The sequence below is a fragment of the Zosterops lateralis genome, assembly GCF_965231275.1.
Source record: "Zosterops lateralis genome assembly, chromosome: 15".
NCBI classification, from domain to species: Eukaryota; Metazoa; Chordata; class Aves; order Passeriformes; family Zosteropidae; genus Zosterops; species Zosterops lateralis.
This window is the reverse complement of record NC_139775.1, coordinates 5,768,137-5,783,169: the sequence shown is the minus strand read 5'-3', so window position 1 is coordinate 5,783,169 and position 15,033 is coordinate 5,768,137. Positions and strand designations below refer to the sequence as shown.

Sequence of the window (15,033 nt, the reverse complement as noted above, 5' to 3'; positions counted from 1 at the left end):
GTTACTTACTGTGAAAAACTATAAAGAGATTTTGCATTTCCTACCAGAAATTAGAGTCATTTTTCAAGAAGAATCTTTTAAAAAACAGTTTAGTGCTTAGTGTTCGTAGCACAACAATGCGACTTAGTTCAGCAGATAGTTTGGCAACATTTAATTGAGCAAGAAGAGGATTTTAAAAATAAGGCTTTACGTAGGTGTGTCTTTCCAGGAGTTTGCTCTTAGAAGGATGCAAGGTAAGGATCATACTTTAAAGAAATGAAACCATTAAATTGTCAATTGGTTCAAGAATTGATGGAAGAGAACTAATTTATAACAGAAAAAATTGGCATGTGAATGCTCCATTGTTTGAGCAAAGCACAGGGTTGATGGGGTGGGGGAGGGTGACGTTTACAGCAGCAGACATTTTCTCTTCCTCTTCTTTACAGGAGGGGGGCACAGCACTGCTCGGATGGCTTCATCAAACACTGTCTTGAGGCCTCGCTGCGTAAGTGCTGAGCATTCGAGATATTTCACTGCGCCTGAGGGAAGCAGAGACACGGTTACAGAGCAGCTCTGCACTGCTCCCAGCTGGCTCCACAACAAGAGCCAGGCACCCCATTTAATTAAGGTACAAGGTCTTCCACAAACAGCCTAGATCCAGCCAGCAATAACCCCGCTGCTGCCATACCGATCTCTTTTGCCATGGCAAGGCCCTGGGGGTAAGTGATGGGAGTCAGCTTCTTCTCCTTCAGCTTTTCAATGGTGTCCTTGTCATCCCGCAGATCCAGTTTGGTGCCCACGAGAATGATGGGGGTGTTGGGACAGTGGTGCCGCACCTCAGGATACCACTGGAAAAGACAAATCAAAAATGGTGTTTCTTGTGTGGGGGCAGAGTTCCCTGAAGGCCCTGGAACATGACACATGAAAGCTACCAGTCCTTCACTTTGGGTCAGTTGGAGTGGAGGGAGCACCCAGATCCCATCTGGGCAGGATTAGAAATGGGCACATCACCGTTAACTAAGCCAACAGCTATTTCCATATCCTTTAAAAATGTAGCCCATTAAAGGCTGTAGTTTCCTCATGCACCAGAGGAGCCCTGACCTCCCCTGGCCATGGAAACACCTCCTGTGCAGTTGAGTTGTCTGAGGACATGGAATACTCCCACAGTCACAGAGCACGTGCAGAAGGGTGGCTGATGCAAGGAACAAGTGCTATCAATCCAGTTTTTACATGCATTTGTTTTGAAATTCTTTTTTTCCCCAAACTGTATTAAAAGGAAAGTTCCTGTTTGTGATTTCAGCACCTTGCTGGCTGAACACTTAAATTACTGTTATCAATGCATCAAGGAACAATTTGTACTTAAGTGTGTCATGTGCCCTGCACTTCCATGACTCACTTAGGCAAAAACTGATTGTGCTTTTTCAAACTGCATTTCATGTGGCCTGTGGGAAAAACTATTTTTAAAAAAGCACCTAATATATTCCAAGCTCTGCTGTAAAGTGAACAGTATTGATGAATATTCAGAAATAAAACAGTACCAGCTCCTTACCTTAGCACGGACATTTTCAAAGGAAGCTGGGCTCACGAGGGAAAAGCAGATTAAGAAGACATCCTACAAAAGAAGTTGACAGAGGTCAGCCCAACAGAGAAACCACTGAGAGTGTCATGAACAGGCCAATATCACCAGTACCTCCATTACACTGCCAGCTCTACCACACTTGCAAAAGGCAAGGTCAGCAATACAGCTGCACATGACAATCAGAGACAGCTTTCCCAGTGGGAAATCCATTCCCAGGCAGCTACAAGCAGCCAGAGAGAAAGGGGGAAACAAATAACAAATAGATTGCAGTCAAATTTATAATCAGTATTGCAGTAGCCAGCAACTAGGACACTAATACCACTGCCTTTAAAGGGTTTTTTTCCCTAAATGTGATTCCTTCTTCACAGAGCTCATCAGCATAGGATGTTGAAAAGTGTTAACTATCAATACATAACTCTGAAGTTGTCTTAAATTGCAAAGGCCAATTTCAATGGTATGAAATTAAAAAAAAAATCACCCAAGAATTTCTACAATTATTGTTTCCCATCCAAATCAGAAGCAGCTTGTTGAACTTCTTATGGAACTTCACTTCTACTGAATGCTAGTAAAATAAGATTTTAGAACTTCTCTATAACCAATTTAGGATTGAAAAGGGCATTAAAATCTCAAAGCTCCTCCCTTTCCTTTCTAAATAATGAGAAAGCAGAAAGAAAAATGAGTATTTTTAGAGATCTTGCACATCTTGCTTTTCAACTGAAGGCAAAAGATTCTAAGTAAGAGGAGGTAAAAACATTTCAGAGTAACCACAGGATACAATTCAGGTTTCACAGATGACACGCCCCAGGTCTGCAAGCATTCAGAATAACCCCAACACATTTCCTCTGTCTGTGTTGCTGTATGACCCAAAACTCAGAAGGCGTCTCCCAAACGAGTCCAGCTTCCCCCAACCTACCTCTGCATCTGGTAGGTTGGTACCAAACGTGCTACAGAATCAGGATTGCGGAGTGTTAGTTGATTGTGCTGCATTTCAAGGCATTTTGTTAGGTCAGCAACTGACGTCTCACTGCTAAGCACTTGCAACCCAGTTGTTCATGCATCACCCCAAAAAGTTTCCGTAGCAGCGTCCCAGAAGAAGAAGGAAACAACATCAAATAATGTGATACTATGGCCACTACTTCTGCTTTCCAATTCTGCAGGTTTGTGGGGACTCAAGGGCTGCACTTGAGGAGACTCTCTCCTCCACTAGCTCCAGAGATCAAATGATTTGGTGTAACCACGAGGAATTACTGAAGATCTCAGGTGTCTTGCACACTAGTAGGAAGAACTATTTATTTTCAAGAAAATATTTAATCTTAGCAACTCATTTAAATTTGGTAACAGAGTTCTCAGATCTAGCAATTTGATAGTTCCAAGGAAAGTATTTCTTCAAAAAATAGGGGCCAATTTATCACTATCATAGGCAAGACAAGATGATAGAACTTGGAACTGAAGTTTATTTAAAGTTTTACATACGGCAATAGGTTGATCTGTCAGACTGGAAGATATATTCTTACCATTGGTTCCTCCAACCTAATAAGAGTAGGAGATAAAGTTACTCCTCAAATGGATTTAAGGGAAAATGTTTTCAGTCAGCAATTTCTGCTCACAGATATTCTCAAGGAGGATTTTCTTCTTAAGAGAGACGCTGCCCTGTAATTCAGCACAACCAACTGCACCCAGAGCAGACACCAGCCTTCCCCAGAAACCAGTTCTGCACTGTCAGGACAAACCTGCAGTATCCAACCTCTCCTGAAAAGCACCCAGCTAACAATTTCTCTTTGCTTTGCTGTCCTGAGGAAACAGACATGACCACCTCTTCTGTACCAACTTTTTCAATCCACAAATATTTGGAAATAGTAGTAGATTTCAAATGCATTAAGGAGAAGATACTAAATTTCTGTATATTTTAAGGAATAAAATAAAAATATGAATAAGGAGAAAAAGATACAAATTAATGCCAAGCCCTCACTGTGAAGTTACCAGCTGTTAACTGCTGGGTGGTTGATCCCAGCACACACTGCCCAAGTAACCAACATCTGCTGCTTTCACCTTGCCCAAAACATCCTTCAGGGGCAAGAACATGCAAGGGCTGAGTTCTAAATAGCACAGTGAAGGAAAAGGGAGGCTGAACACAAATCCTAAAAAAAGGTCAGGTTTCATCAGCATCACTGTTCTCTTCCTCTGTGCTTTTTGTTAGTTTTGTGGGGGTGATGAATCTTCGATACTGCACAAGTCTGAAATCTGAAGATTTCTTCACAAGAACTTAAAGACTTACCACCCTGTTTCATCTTCTGCTGCAAAAAAAACCAATCTAAATAACTGAAAGTACTCCAAGCCTGTACTGAACAGTTATATATCCTTGCACAGACAATGTTTTTCCCTAAGATGCTTAGACATGGAATTCTTTTGCAGTCTACCAGAAAGCCACAGTTACTTCAGCAGGCTGAAGACATATATAAGCATTCTGTCCCTACTAAAGACCTTTCATCATACCTTCTTCTATTTTTTTGATTATTTTTATGATGTTAAGCAAAACTGAAGTTTTAAGTATCCTATAAATATCTAGGTATTAGAGAAAACCAGCTTTCCATTGTCTCTCCTTCTAGACAGGTATTTCTGGCATTTCAACTATAGTTGCCCACAGCTGGCAAATTCCTGATGGGGAAGCCTAATGACTGTAAGTTAGTGAGCAGCGAATTAAGGAAAATTGTGAATTAAAGACAGATTATTGAAAATAGCACCAGAGTTCTTTAAATAAGATTCACATTATTCAAGAGAGCAGTTATGCTGTAGAGTGAAACAATTTTGCATTATTAGCATTTAACATATATTTGACAGTCAACAGCAAGAGTAATCAGTGCCAAAAACCCCTGCAAATTACCCATTCTTTACTTATAGCCTGGAACATGGAAAGATGCAGGATGCAGGCAGGACTTAACCAGTTGCACACAGGGAAGACAGAAGCACATTTGTGTCGATGTCACAGCACAAACTACAGCAAGCAATAAAATAACCACTCAAGTACACTGGAAAGCTGGGACACCGCAGCCTCTGTCAATACCAATAATCTCTTCATTCAGTGCTGCCTCTTTCACATGTAGAACATCTTCACACAGACTAAACAATATCAAGTGCTTAGCAGTGACAGTGTCAGGTTACGGCCAAACATCGCCTAAAACCAAAAACAAACCCTGCCTTTGGCAGGCACACTAACCTTATAATCAATGCACTAGCTGATGGGACTATTCACCAGGACTTTTTGAGTTAGTTTTGGGGTCGTTTTTATTTTAAATCAAGCATTCTAGACAATTCTGAGGATGCAACGACACAAAACCCAGCAAGTACCAGTGCAGACAAATACACAGGGCATGCAAATTTTAACTTATTTACAACTGCACACATCCCAGAGATTATAAATTACAGCTACGGCACATGAAATGAAAGAGGGCCACTGTTTCTAATAAATAAAACTCCAGGTGTGACAATGTTGGCCTTATGTTCAAAAAGAAAAATGTTAGACAAAGCTGTAAAGTCTGCTCCTGGTTTCAGCCTGCAGCTCTTACTGTTTGCGGGTAGGAGAGCGGACGTAGTCTGTCGTAGTCCTCTTGCCCAGCTGTGTCCCACAAGCCCAGGTTCACCGGTTTGCCATCGACCATTACATTGGCAGAGTAGTTGTCAAAACTAAAAATAAAGAGAGAGTTAGCTGCATTAGCTTGCAGTAAAATAAGGCACCCAAGGATTTTTCCCTCACACAGGGAAAAACTGGGAAAACTGAGGAAGGGAACATTTCCATTGCATCTGTCAGCTCCTCAGAGACAGCAAAGTTGTTCTTTAAATACTGGGTAATGGAATAAAAAATGATACATAACAGACTTGGTCTAGTCTAAGCAGAGATCTCTGTCATGGCTCTTCCAAAGGAAGGCTAATGCCAGTGAGTACAGGAAAGCAGGTGATGCACTTAACAAGCACTTTCCAGTCTCAGTGGGACATTCAGCAAGTTAATCTGTCTCATGATGTGAGATTTAGAACAGAAGACACAGGAACAACAACCAAGGAATCCTTAAAGACAACAGTAGGTAAGAAAAAAGCTAATTAATCCTACCAATCAAAGTCCTCCAATGAAATATCAAAGCTCATAACCAAGGGCCAGTGGAGGCATCGTTTTTATCCCATCACTGCTGTAGGTGCAAAGGTTTTAATGATGCGTTAAGGCTAAACCAAGTTCACTGGGAACACTGGATGCAAAAACCCGAATTTAAGACCAAGAAAAAAGAAAGAGCAGTAACTAAGGCAACAAGGCCTTGGACAGGTAACAAAAGTCATCTGTAAACCTTATTAGAATGTAATCTGTAAACCTTATTAGAATGTATTTTGTCTGAAAAACTCATTAATACTTCAGAGAGCAGCACAGCCAGATGAAAATACAGAGACATCTGAAAAGGGCAAAGAAACTGCACATGTATAAACACCCCCAACAGGCCCTGGAAAAGAGAACTGCACTAATACTGATACTGACAAATCCCTACGTGAAAGAAAAAGGGAAGCACCAGAATAAATGAGTCTCCACAGTCTCGCCTGAGGAGCTGAAGAGCCGTGGCTGGCTTAGCACAGGATTGGCAGTAGCACAAAAAATGGCAGGAACAAATAAACAAAAAGTCACCAGCCATGTAAGACAACTATTTCTCACTATGATATAATGTTTTACAAGCTGTTCAGCCTTGGGACAGCTTATTATGAATGACATTACAGACAGAAACACACTATTTTGGAAGAGAACAACATCTGATAAAATGTTAGTAAATGTTAGTCCCTAATCAGCCAGGCCCAGAGGGCACAGAGAGCCAGAACTGAGGGACCCTCAGCCAGCACTGCTGTGACTGTGCTACAGTAAAACCTCAAAGTGTTCCTTACACACACCTCAGGGGTGCTAACAGCCAATTCAAACAATTCAGGTAAGAAAGCTGGAATGGCAGCAGGCACTGAGAAGCTGACAGAAAAGAGCTCTTTGTATTTTATAAGTACTTACACAGTGGGTATATACTCTCCAGGAAATGCATTGGTTGTGTAACTGATGAGTAGGCATGTTTTACCTACAGCACTGCAAAAAGAGAAAGTTCACATGTAAAACACTTTCATTTGAATAACAAGAAATAATATTCCTTTTAGGGGAAGACTAATTATGTCCAGACACCTACGGACAACTGAATATCTCCAGTCACTACCGTGCAGGAAAACAGCTGACAGACTGCAGCTTTGAAATCACTGGCAATGAAAACACACCTAGTATATACATCCATTTTGTCAAGTGAGAAATTACCCAATTTCCTTAATTTTTAGTCACAAAAAACCCCAACAAACCCACATGTATTAATAAGACTACTAACATCTCCTAGGACCTTTTTACAACTCTCTGAAATTAAAAACCTGGGAAGTACTTCCAAATACTCTTATACAATTCTAAAACTCTTATCTTTTCCAGAAAATGGTATACTTCCATATAAGTGAAGTTAAAGAAAGCTTGAAAAGTGTAATTTCTCAACACATCATTACTTTCAAGAACTTAAGGAATTAATATAAATGATAACTCTCACATTATTTACTGCTATTGCAAAGTGACTCCCCACATGCATTCACCCACCACACAAACACTTCATTAACTGATTTATAGATAAATTACATTCCAGTATTGGGAAACTTGGAACACCAAACCTCTTCCTACTGATCTAATTCACAAGAGCCTCAAATGGGGGCAGGACAAGGCTCTGTTCCAGGATTCCTTCAGAACTCTGGCAGCCAGCTCTGTTCCCTCTCCACCCTCCTCCCCACATCTTATCTGGAGTCAAACGTTTGATTAACGACAGCATTCAATTTTTGTTACAGTATCAATTAAGTGCTCAAGGAAAACTTGAAATTTGGCCTTATTTCTTTTTTAAAATAGTGTCTGCAAAGAGTGTTTGTGACACTGCAGACTGGTTCCCTGGCAGGACTGTATAATCCTTTGAGCGTGTGAGATCCCGGGGTGAGCTGGCTCCTCCCAGGTGATGCTGCCAGACAACCTCACAGCCTGTCCGACCCCCCTTCCTGCTCCTGGCCAGGGAAAACGGCATTGTCTTGCAGATGTTTTATCACTGCAGAGATTTGCCCAAAGCCACTCAGCAGTAACTTTGAAACCTCACTGCACCCACACGTATGATCACGCCATTAGTACAAGGTTTGACTCACCAGCCTCCTGAACTAAATCTTTCACAAGTGAGTTTGAGCTTTGTCATATCCATAATTCACAGCTCAATCTCCAAGTAAAGTCTCTCCATTCAACTTTAAGCAGTTCTTCACTGCGTTAGCCCAAGAAAGTATTTTATAGCTTCTGACATCACCTGAAATGCCTGAGCTACGGAAGAGACACTTCAGCATGCAAAATTATCTGGGACATTGTCCCACACACCCATTTCTAATTGTAATTTCCTTTATGTTTCTGAGCCAATACCTAGCATATCACCCTATCTGCTGCACCTCTGATCATGCCATGCCGTTTTCCATCCTGCTTTTCACATCTGCTTCTAAGACACCGGCTCCTCGCACACTCTGAGGTTTTTTCCTTTCAGCACACACTCTCTTTACCAAGCTATAATAGCATCATGAAAGGAGGCATTTAATTCTGCTCTCATTAAGTACAATCTCTGAACACTCCCTTGTTGTAAAAGGTCTGAGATATACTTTGTGTCCAAAGTAGATGGATTTACCCTTAAAAAAAACTTGTGTGGGAAAGAACCAAGGAGCAGTTCACTACACAGATACCTGTTTAACAGCTGTCAAAAGAGGAGATCCTATCTCAGCTCCTGAGCGAACCCTCTAACAAGCCAGAGCCAGGAGTTAAGGAAAGTTATTCCTCCCCCATAAGGACAACTTGCTATTTTAGCTGCCTGCTGATGAGTTAGTTTGGAAGTGCTGCTGAATTGCCCTCACAACAGCACACAGCCAGCTGTGCTGGGCCAGCTCACAAAGGACAGGTGGGAAAACCTTCAGGATCCCGAGCAGAGCAACAGCCAAATGCTTTGGGAAATCTCTTGAGGCACAGAGACAACACGTTCTCACGCTTCTGGAACCTGTCTGGGCTGACGCTTCAGCTTCCAGTAAGGTCATTACAGGTAATTTGAGCTTCCAACAAATTAATGTTCAACTCGAGATTTTCAGCAGCAGATTGAGAACTATTCTGTGCATCCAGGCTCCCTTGCCCACCTCGCACTGAAACTCCCGAGTCTGTTCTGGCTAATCAAAACAGCACGGGAGGATGGGGAGAGATTTCACTCCAAGTTCAGAAGTGCCTGCAGTGTGTTTCTGCAGCACCAATCAGCCAGAGTCATTTAAACAAGAAAAAACACGTTCAACAACCCCATTTCAGACTTACTCCATCCAGGTTTCCTGCTTTCCTTGCCTTTTGGCTCACTGCCACACGAATCAGATCATTATGGTCACCAGTCTTAAAAATAAACACTAATGCCTACCTTTATAAAGAACATCCTCTAAGTGCTTTAGCAACTTTTTTAGACTACTAATTTCTGTAATAAAGCAACTTCCTTAAAGAGAATTCCAACTGTTTGGCAAAGTTTAAATCCTTGTACATAAAGGCTGAGACTAAGAATCTAAAATAACACCAAGATTAGTCATAAGATTTCTAGCAACTACTTAATCACAGCTCTGTCCACCCACTATTACATAAATGAAACTAGCAACATTTGACTGTCATTAAAAACATGGCCTACAGAAATCCAGCTTTAAATGCTTAACAAAACCACCTTAACAAAAGACAGCACCGAGTCCCTTTTTGATTCCAAATAGCACCCAGGAATTGATGTATTTATATAACCACATACGTATGTGTTAATTCCTAAAAACAAAACATATCTTCTCTTTATTTATGCTAACAAGTTTTAGGAAATTTCCCCACTGTAGCAGAGCTCCTTGGAGCCATGTTTTACCTGCAAACAGGTGGCAACCCTCATAAAAGGCTTTGCTTGTGCTATTTGTTTCTTTCTCTGCTGCACACGACCTGCCTCTCTGGCAGACACGACACACAGAGCCCAGGTCTTTGCCCAGACACCAAAGAGTGGCTGAGATTTCCATAGTACCACCCTCAGATCAAGGGTTCAGTACTGCTGCTACAGGAGGTTTAGCTGCACAGGGCTCTCAGATAAGCTGTATTACTCACTGTGCCACACCCTCTCCCAAATACGCTCTTCAGTATTTACAGAACAACTACTCTTTGGAGAACTTTTTCAGTAACACAAGTTAACAAATTTCAAGTCACTGCACTTTCTCCAGATGGCACAGGAGGGGCCTGAGGTGTTCAGTGTCTCACACAAACACTGCCCTACACTCAGCAAGAAGCCAATAACCCTACACACGCCCTCCCCTTCTCCCTGAGCCATCAAAGCAAATACATGTAAAAAAAGCTTTAGCAGACAAGGCCTCAGATCAAGCAGAATTCCTAAATTAGATCAAGCAAGGACTCCTAAATTACTGCTCTTACAGTATTTCCACAATTAAAAAAATGTCTGTCCTTAAAGTATTTCTACAATTTAAAAATGCTTACAAAAGAGCCTACCAAAAATGCCTACAAAAGAGCATAAAGTGACAACTTCTGTGGCATCTAGTAATTGGTAATTTCTCCAAAATACAGAACTTCTCCTAACATTACACAACCTCACTGGAGATTTTGTACCACTTAACAGCTGCCTTTTTGGAGTGAAAACAAAAGCTGCTAAAAATAACTCCCACCACTGCTTCTTCTCAAATGTCAATCAACAGCAGTTCCTGCAGTCACTCCGGCGGCTGCTCTTCATCTGTCCCGCACATTCCTCCTGCTCTCTATCACCACAGCTCAAAGCAACAGTTGTCATTTATTCTCCCCCAAACAATCCCCACAGCAAAATGAAAAGAAACAAGGGGAATATATGATAGCCCAAATGAGCACACATGCCACACTCTTCTGGTCAAGTTAGTTGTCTAAACATACACTAGTCAAAACTCTAAGAACAAAATGTGAGTTACATATGAGAAACAGCCTCCTCATTAACAAATTTAAAAAATAACCACGGGTACTTCTAAAGCTTTGTTTATTTTTGTTCCTAGCAGATCTTTGTGGGGGGTACATAAAACAATACCCAAGTTTTATATTACATAAGCAAATCTTTAACCTGCATTGTTTTACAGGAACACTAAAATTTTGGTCTTATCTAAGCCAAACAAGACGTTTCCTAGAATACCTGCAATGCTGGAGCTCTTGAAGCAACAACAGCACAAGGAAACACAAACAGTTAAATGTTTTCTAAAAACGGTGAAGAGAGAATTATATAGAACTACCAAAAATGAGCAACAGTACCTGAAAAGAACCTTAAGAAAGACTTGTTTCTGACTAAAGAGGAAGGAAAATAAATTAAACTATTGTATTTTGTTCACACGTACATACAAAAGTCAGACAGAACTACACCACCTACATTTCCAAGACAAAGAAAAACAAAAATGCTTGGAAGAAGGATGGTTTACAAAGCAAATGACCCAAAGAACTGTTCTGCTGAATGAATTACTGAACACTATACAGCTGGTTTGTGCTGAGTTCTCACTTCTAGAGGAGGAAGTAGACTGAACCTTTTCCCCACCCAAACATGATGCATCACATTTATTCACAGCATTGTAAATACAGAGTTCAGATGAATTACATATATATATATATATATATATATATATATATATATATTAGAAAAGCAACTTTGTTGGGTTTAAATTCAATATAAGCAAAAGAGCAGTCCACAGTTATCCCATCTGACATCAAAGAATTACACTATGATGACAATGATTTATTGAGATACCACTTTCACGTTCACATGGCTCCAAATCTTACATAGCAAGTCAAAACAAATTTGGCACACTGTATGGTTATCTTTCAGCCATTCTTAGCTGCCTTTTTATGGATTTTACATAGTTAAAAACAAACTAACACACCCCCCCACACACACAAATAACTTGAAAATTAAGGCCCCATGTGAAATTATAGACCACTGTAGCGAGTCATTGAACTACACTTCACTCCTCTGTCATCTACAGACGTTTGCTGTGATACCAATTATGCCCAGTCTACACTGGGATTTTTGTTTCTCCTAAAGGAAAAAAGAAACCAAACCTCAAACTGCCTAAGACAAGTCTTGTTTTCCAGCTGGCCTGTGATGTTCCCCTGAGCTCTGACACCCAGTGAGAACCCTCCGGGCTGAGGGGAATCGTATCGTGGAGAACATTCAAAATTCCAAACAAACAAACAAACTATTTTCTCAATTCCAGCACTCCAAACACAGAAATCCAACTGCTAAACTTATGAGTTAACCAAATTCTAAAAAGCATCTCCAACTTGTTTCACATGTAACTAGCACCATATTGAGATCCAGTAGGTGTAACAGCTCTTTACAGACAAATCTACCATTAACTATTTGTATTTCAAGGGCCTATCAGTCTCCTTTAGATAGGAGCCTTACAAGACCAGAGGTCTGCAGGCAAAAGAAGTTTCTGCCCAAAAGCATTTATGATCTGCATGGAGTTCAGCCCACTTCACTCAGTTCTACTGCAAAAGTCCGATGTCAAAAATCAAGATCTTAAAGGCAATAAGTTTGTTACTTTCACAAAGAGTATTTCAAATCAGTATTAAGTTTTTCTTATAATCCAAAACACAGCGATTATTTTAATGTACTACTTGGGCGATGAAGGAGCAGCAGGAAGCAGCGGCAGTCCCGGGAGGCGGCCGGGCCCGGCCGGACAGCCCAGCACAGCCTGTCCATCCGCGGGGCCGCTCCAAGGCCCGACACCGGGGACCAGCCCGGCCCCGGGGATGGGGCACGGCCCGGGGATGGGGGCACGGCCCGGGGATGGGGGCACGGCCCGGGGATGGGGGCTCGGCCCGGGGATGGGGGCACGGCCCGGGGATGGGGGCACGGCCCGGGGATGGAGGCACGGCCCGGGGATGGGGGCTCGGCCCGGGGATGGGGGCACGGCCCGGGGATGGGGGCTCGGCCCGGGGATGGGGGCACGGCCTGCCGAGCCCCGCGCACCCCGCTCCGGCCCCGCCGTGCCTGCTCTCCTCCCTGCCCGGCAGCGGCAGCAGGAAGCGGCGGCCGCCACCCACTCACCCGCCCCCGGCCCCAGCCCCGGCCCCGGCCCCGGCCCCCCCAGCCCCGCTCCCAGCACGGCCGGGCCGGGCCCGCTCCGGCCTCGCCCACACCCCGCGCGGGGCCCGGGGCCGCTCCCGCCCCGCGGCCCGACAGCCCCCAAGGGCCGAGCGGCTCAGGGCCGGGCCCGGCCCAGGATCCCCGGACTTACCCGTCGCCCACCACCACACACTTGATGGCCTGCATCGGGGAGGCTGAGCAGAGCAGGGAGCGGCAGCCGCCTCCGCCCTGAGCCTGGAGCGGGGACGAGGCAGCGGCACCACCCAAGGCGGGAGGAGAGGCGGGACCGCGGGCAGGAAGCGGCGCCGCGCTCACTTCCGGCCGGGCCGGGCTGCCGGGCGGGGCCTCCCCTCCCCTCGGGGCGGGAGCGGGCGCAGGGCCGGGCTCTCCTGCACCGGGTCAGCAGCACAGCCCCCGCCCTGAGCCGTGTGTGGTGTGTTCAGGAGGGATCCGCCTCGTCTGTGGGCTTTCAGCGCTGGCACAGCCGGCACAAGGCCGCAGCCCAGGCAGGGACAGGAGGCTGTCCTAGGCAGGGACAGGGACAGGGACGCCGTCCCACAGCAGCCCGGTCGTGTCTAACAAGCCGCTCTCCGACAAAGAGCTGCCTTTGACACCACCATGTATATTACAATCTCATTCTTGGCATCTCCTGAAGCACGTTAATGACGTACTGAACACCTGTAACTCAGGTCACTGCCAGGTTCCCCCTGTGCTGCTGTGGGCAGGTGCCCACCTTCCCCAGCCAGGACATAGCACCATCCCTCTCACTGTGCCGCCACTGCAGAGCCACATTGTTTACTTTCAGCCACGGATCTTTGCACCATCTCCCTCCTCTTGATACGCTGTGTGTGACATAAATTGTGCTGGCAAGTTTTAGATCAGATCAGTGAATGTCTAGTCTTCTCAAGATGGGACAACCCAGGGATTGTCAGGCCTCACAGAGCTTTTGGTCTGTTTTTACTCTCAAGCAGACCAGTTATTTCCATGAAATAATGAAGCAGAAGTCAATCAGAGCAGGTCTGATGATCCCAAGTCTCAATTTCTACAATTAGTTCTTGCCACAGTTCTACTTGCCGGAGCATGTCCTGGTTGGGCTGATGCACAGTAGCACTGTTCCCTTTGTTTGCAATGCCATCTGTTCCTGGAAGGAAGTGTTGGGGTGAGGACCCATGCAAACACTGCTCCTGCAAAGTGAGGGTGAATTAAACCACTATCGGGGGTGGTTTTCCAGTGACTTGATCTCCTCTTAATGTCAGAACATTTCTAAATTGTTTTGATACCACACAATGCAACTCCATCGGTGGACAGAGCATTCCAAGTTACTCTCTTTCATTTTTCTTCCACTGACCAGAGATAATTCCTAGATATTTCCCATCAGATAGAAAATCCTGACTATCACTGTGATCCGAAAGGCTATTTTTGCAACACTTGCATATCCGTGTTCCCTCACACAGATGGAAGATGAAATGAGTTGTCACTTAAGCTAAATATCTTTAAAGGCAAGCCTCTGGTGCTGCCAATGACCTGGCAGCAGATCTGTAGCCAGCAGGAGGGAGCTGCAGAAGGGATGTGTGGGCAGGATCACCGTGCCCCTGCTGCTCCCGGCTGCTGCAGCAGCCTCTGGGGCCTTCTGAGATCTGCACAGGAACAGAGCAGCACCACAAGTGTCTGACTGATGTCACACCCAGCACAGGGGAAGATTCGAGGGACATGTAAAACTGCTCCTGATTTTCCACCACCTATGTCCTCCTTAACTGGTTCTTTTTTTATCCAGTCTATAACAGAGGGATGATTAAAGCTTTTCCTATGAAAAAGAGGTATAACAGCATTTACAATGCAATTACCAAATAGCACAAAAAGACAAGGATGAAGGCTGTAACAGACAAAACACTTTAGCACAAATTGTTTTATGATCCTGTCATGAAACAAGCATTATGTTTTTACATATGTTCTTTTCAGTGCTCACCCATCCTATTGTTTTGGGATTGTTTTGCACTGTCAAAAAATACTTAAGTTAAAATACAGGGCATGGTTTAAACAGATTTTAAATAGACAATATTATACTGAATTTGATATATAATTGATAATATTAGAAAATACCTAGAGAAATACTTACTGTTAGTCATTATAACAATATTACAGTTTGGGTAGATGATGATAATGGCAACATATTTAGAAAATTTTCTTCCGCACATTCATAAATATTTATTTTGTCAAATGTTATAAAAAAAGCCATTTCTAATTTTAAAACTTTTGCATTTGAAA

At 43.6% G+C, this 15,033-nt stretch overlaps 1 protein-coding gene across 1 annotated transcript; it reads right to left on the bottom strand.

The window, feature by feature from the left end:
• Positions 1 to 50: 50 nt before the first annotated feature.
• On the bottom strand, positions 51 to 13,053 carry RAC1 (Rac family small GTPase 1). The gene is made up of 6 exons (XM_083872402.1): positions 12,920 to 13,053; positions 6,585 to 6,656; positions 5,122 to 5,239; positions 1,529 to 1,591; positions 668 to 827; positions 51 to 518 (listed from the first exon to the last, which is right to left on the bottom strand). Exons 1-6 carry the CDS (start codon positions 12,952 to 12,954, stop codon positions 388 to 390), a joined length of 579 nt encoding a protein of 192 aa, XP_083728528.1. The 5' UTR covers positions 12,955 to 13,053; the 3' UTR covers positions 51 to 387.
• Between the last annotated feature and the right edge of the window lie 1,980 nt (positions 13,054 to 15,033).